This window comes from Eimeria maxima, genomic scaffold (assembly GCF_000499605.1).
Source record: "Eimeria maxima Weybridge genomic scaffold, Emw_scaff210, whole genome shotgun sequence".
NCBI classification, from domain to species: Eukaryota; Apicomplexa; class Conoidasida; order Eucoccidiorida; family Eimeriidae; genus Eimeria; species Eimeria maxima.
In genome coordinates this window covers 4137-9200 of record NW_013563663.1, presented here as the reverse complement: position 1 = coordinate 9200, position 5064 = coordinate 4137, and the positions used below count along the sequence as shown (strand labels likewise).

Genomic DNA, 5064 nt, shown 5'->3' with positions numbered 1-5064 from the left:
TAAAATGTAAAACAGCAAATTGAGCCCTGAATTTAAATAACATACACACAATATTCATGCATGCATGCATGCATGAATGTATGCATGCATATATGCATTCACGCATTAATATTCATGCAGTAATATGCATCCATTAATATGCATGCATATTAATGTGCATGCTAATTAATATGCATGCATGCATGCATTAATGCATGCATGCATGCATGCATGCATATTCCAGCCCCAAAGTATTTATAAGAAAATGAATTGGTTGAAGGAAGGAAATGTTTGTATACATTAAGTACAACAATAATATAATTACTTATTTATTATATTTATTATTTATTATTTATTATTTAATTATTTATTTATTATTTATTTATTATTTATTACTTGTATGTTTCTGTTCTTCCTTGCTCGTCTTCTGCACGGGAAGGCTCAGCCTTCACCAATCGTAGTGCGAATTCAACAATTATTTCCTTAGAGAATCTATAAAAAATAAAAAAAAGAAAAATAAACAAATAAAATAAATAAAACAAATATAGTATAACAATATAATAATATAATAAAGGAAATACAAAGAATATAACAAACAAAAAAAGAAAAGGCAAATAACATATAAAACAACATAAAAATAAAACAAACCCTGAATCCTAAACCCTAAACCCTAAACCCTCATCAGTAAACCTAAACCGTAAACCCTAATCCCTCTCTTATACTTGTCTCGCATAAAATGAGCAGCCGTGGCGGTCAGCAACTTCAAAATGCCTGAATAGCACAAACCCTAAACCCTCAACAGTAAACTCTAAACCCTAAACCCTCAACAGTAAACCCTAGACCCTAAACCCTTAGCCATATACAGGCTGAGCCAAAACTCTGTACATTCAGAGAGAGTGGATAAGCATCGTATCCTATTTATGCAAGCGGGTGGGCGGCGGCAGCAGCAGCGACAACAGCAGCAGCAGCACCAGCTGCAGCAGCTGCAGCAGCAGCGTACCGAAAGCCAATATGAAGACAGAGAGTGGAGCTGTATGATGGAACGATGGCAGAAGGGAAGGCCATAGCTGAGGAAACAGCAGCAGCAGCAGCAGCAGCAGCACAATGAGCAGGCTGCAAACAGAAGCAGCAAACTGCAGCAGCAAAGGGCAGCAATATCAGCAGCAGCAGCAGCAGCAGCAGCAGTCTTGCCTGGTAGACTACAGGGAACAAATCCCTTTCATTTGATGTTAACACCATGAAACACCGCAGCACCGTTAGGTGAGCAGCAGCAGCAGAAGCAGCAGCAGCAGCAGCAGGAGCAGAACTTCTCTCTTGTAGATGAGATCTAACCCTTGTAAGCAGCTGCACGGCGCAGACACGAAGGCTGCTGTACACTGCTGCTAGAGGTGCTGCTGCGTTTGGTTTTTCTGCTGCTGCTGCTGCTGTTGTTGTTGTTGTTGCTGCTGTTGTTGCCCCTGTTGCTGCTGCTGCAGCAGCAGGATCCTCAGTGAAATCATTTGTATCCGCATCCTCACTAACAAAAAGAAGGCCAACCTCACGAAGCAGACAAACAGCTGAAGGTTCCCTAACAGAGCCTAATGCATCTCCTGCTGCTGCTGCTGCTGCTGCTGCAGCTACTGACTGCTGCAGGGGTGCTGCTGCTGCTGCTGGCCAGCAGGCCTCCCCGCGAGACACGGCGACGCACGAGAGAAGAGACAGGACAAGAAGAATCAAATTGTTTTAGTACAGCAGCAGCAGAAGAACAAGAAGATGCTGCTGCTGCTGCTGCTGCTGTTGCATGCATTTGGCAGCAACGCCAGCAAACAAAAGGAGAAGGAGAAGAAAAATATTTTTCTTCTTTCTGCTGTTAATACACTAGATAGGCAAAAAGAAAAAGCAGCGAATAAGCGGAGTACCCGTACAGGAACGGAGGCAGCAGGTTGCTGCAGCAGGTGCTGCTGCTGCTGCAGCAGTAGCTGCTCCTGTTTCTGCAGCAACTGCTGCTCTGCATGCTCCTGCAGCACCTGCTGCTGCTGCAGCAGCAACGTAAGAAGAGAGCCTACTGGACCTAAGAAAGAGGGAGGGGCTAAGGCAATAACAGCAGTGGTTCTTCTTGCTGCTGCTGCAGCAGCAGCAGCAGCAAGAAGAACCACTGCACAGCAGCACCAGCATCATCATCATCATCAGCAGCTGATGATGATGATGATGCTGGTGCTGCTGCTGCAGCAGCTGCTGCCGCTGCATCTGCAGCAGCTGCTGCATGCAGCAAGCTAACTCGTCTAGCAGCAAAGCCCCTTCTGTCTGCAGCAGACACCGCGGCCCATCAGTACATCTCCCTCCTGCTGCTATTGTTGTTGCTGCTGCTGCACCTGCTGTTGTTGCTGCTGCTGCTACTTCTGCCTGTCGTGTATACGCGCAGTCTCTTCAGCAGGGGAGAGCGCCGCCTTGCTGCTGCTGCTGCTACTACCGATCTTCTCTTTGTGCCTTACCAATGTTTGCTTCTGTCTTAATGCATGCATCTGTTTGCTGCTGCTGCTGCTGCTGTGTGTCTCCCTTTTCTCCCGCTGCTGGCTGTAAGTTCTGCGCCTGTTTCTCCAGCTCTATTGTTTACCTCGCTGTGGTTGTTGCTGTTGCTGCTTCTGCTGCTGTTGCTGCTGTTGTTGTTGTTGTTGTTGTTGCTGCTGCTGCTGCTGCTGCTTCTCCTTGGTAGCGGCAGTTACCTAGCGCATCATGCAGGGTTTGCAGTGTACAGACAGCTGCATGCGCAACGAGCTGCTCTGTGCTGCCTGCTGCCTCCACGAGGCCAAGCAGCAGCAACGGGAGCTGCGCATACACCGCAGAGCGGCCCCTAAGCTTACCTAATGCATCTATTGTTAATCGCATGCAGCAGCAAATTAAGGATTCATATGCTGCTGCTGCTGCTGCATCTTTGTCAGTTAATTGAGGCAGCAAACCTACACTTGCCTCTGGCAAATCTTCTCCTTCTCTGCAGCAATAGAAGCAACAGCAGCGCGACGCACTGTATTCGTGCTGCTGCTGCTGTTGCTGCTGCTGGTGCTGCTGTAGCTGCTGCTGTTGCTGCTGCTGCTGCTGGAGTTCTAGCAGCAGTGCAAGTGCCTGGGCAAGGTGGGAAAATCGCTGGTGGCTCCTTTGTATATCTTCTGTATCCTTGCTGCTGCTGCTGCTGCTGCTGTTGCTGCATTTGTTTTGGTGCTCCTCTGTTCTTATATCATTTAAAATAGAGGATAATAATGCTGCTGCTGAGACGAGTGCCTCCGCCTGCCGGAGCAGCAGCAGCAGCGGCGCACGGTTCCTTTGTATCTGCCGCAGCAGCAGCAGCAGCAGCTCCCCTAGCAGCAATGGGGGAAGGGAGGAAGCAACAGCAGATATAGTTAATATAATTGTCTCTGTTGCTGCAGCACAACCCTCAGCAGCAACAAGATCGCAAGGGAGCAGCAGCAAGTCGGGCAGTATTGCTGCTCCTCCTCCTGCACCTACACCCCCTGCTGCTGCTCCAGCTGCTGCAGCTGATCCTGTGCCAGTGTTGCTGCTGCTGCTGTTACTGCTGCTGTTGCTGCTGCACGGTTAGCTGGAGGATACAGCTGAGCAATTATTACCTCGGATTGTAGTGTAGTGTCTGTTGCTCCCCTCTCAGGGGCTAACAGCAGCGCAGCACCACCCATTCTGCTGCTGCTGCTGTAGCTGCTGCTACAGCAGCAGCTGCTGCTGCTAGGAGCGTGCAAACGATAGAGACGACACAGAGAAGCAGCAGCAGCCTCTAAGTTCAGGCCTGCGCTAACAAGAACAAAACTTTCAACATCAACCGCCGAGCTCTCGATGCTTGAGCCAAGGGCAAAACCAAAACAGCTCAGGCAGGAAGCAAAGTTCATGTCGTTCTTACTGCTGACGCTCAGCCAGGTCGGTTCTGGTGCCTCTCACCACTTACATGCAAGCGGTCCACACTAGTGACTGTTATACGCAATATTACACCCTGCCCATTAAACACGGCACCACACAACGTACAAGAAAAGGTTAAGCTTCTACATTACAGACAGTTGTCCAACCGGATGTTTTGGTTTGCTTAGACATACTTAACCGCTAAGCATATGCTCTGGAAGCAGTCTGAAAACAAGCTGTATCATTTCGCTTAAGCGTGTTCTATCCGCAAGCCGCACCATTCATTGCCGTCAAGTGGCTAGACCTCCCACAGAGTGTATCAAGGCTTCCTCTTGGATGCATGCTAAGCTACCAGCCTTCAGCGCAAAACGAGTTCCTTCCTAGCACAATTAGCCAACTCGTCGATGCCCTGACTATGTTGTCTTGGTACTGAAGGATTCATTAACGAATCTGATAGCTCCTCCGGTCCGCGCGGCCCACCCATTGCCATTCCAGTGGGGAGTGTAGAAGCAAGAGCCGGCAGATATTGAGAGAGGCACATTTTTTAGGTAGAAGATAGATGCCTAATCTTCCTTAACCACGTGGCAATGGTTAAACATTGTTTTCTGCCTCGTTCTTTGAAGCGAGCATTGCTCGTTCGAAGTTTTAACTTATTTGAACACTTAAGTGTGCATATTTCGCGTTAAGTGGCTGTTGTCTTCCATGCAACGGCACCCATCCCTGGCCCTGTCAGCGCGTTGGGAAGATCGGGGGGAAGGGTGCGCGCAGTTCAGTTCTTTTCTTAACTTTAATAATTGAAATTCAGGAAGGTTTTAACTGAACTTTTATGTCTTGCTACGAGTTAGTGACAAAAATACGGGCTCGGCAGCGTCTGCTGCATCACCATGTGCAACTACTCAGTGGTGGGGAGCAGTCGGTAGGTGCTGGGGTTAAACGTTTCCCATTGTGCAATTTCCATTATCAGGCTATGAGCTCTGTGTCGTGTTCCATTTCTTCTCCTAGTCATGGCTCTTCCATCGCAGCTGTTACCGCCACTTCTACTCTGACTTCTGCCGTGACTGCTTCCGTAGTGGTTGAGGCTGATGATAGAATGATAATAAAACTACGTCCCCCGTCTGACTTGCCGTCTGCATTGTTTTTTATTGGAATGCGTCGGCGTGAAATGCATGCAAAAGCCAGAGCAAACATAGCCCTTTCCGATTCTAA

The 5064-nt window shown here is 48.3% G+C and overlaps 1 protein-coding gene across 1 annotated transcript; it reads right to left on the bottom strand.

Moving 5' to 3' along the window:
* Window positions 1-695: 695 nt before the first annotated feature.
* On the bottom strand, window positions 696-4342 carry EMWEY_00021920 (hypothetical protein; the record flags this gene model as incomplete). The annotated part of the gene is made up of 9 exons (XM_013477879.1): window positions 696-750; window positions 980-1092; window positions 1312-1515; window positions 1878-2113; window positions 2573-2681; window positions 2920-3240; window positions 3579-3751; window positions 3901-3930; window positions 4273-4342. 9 exons carry the CDS (start codon window positions 4340-4342, stop codon window positions 696-698), a joined length of 1311 nt encoding a protein of 436 aa, XP_013333333.1.
* Window positions 4343-5064: the final 722 nt, after the last annotated feature.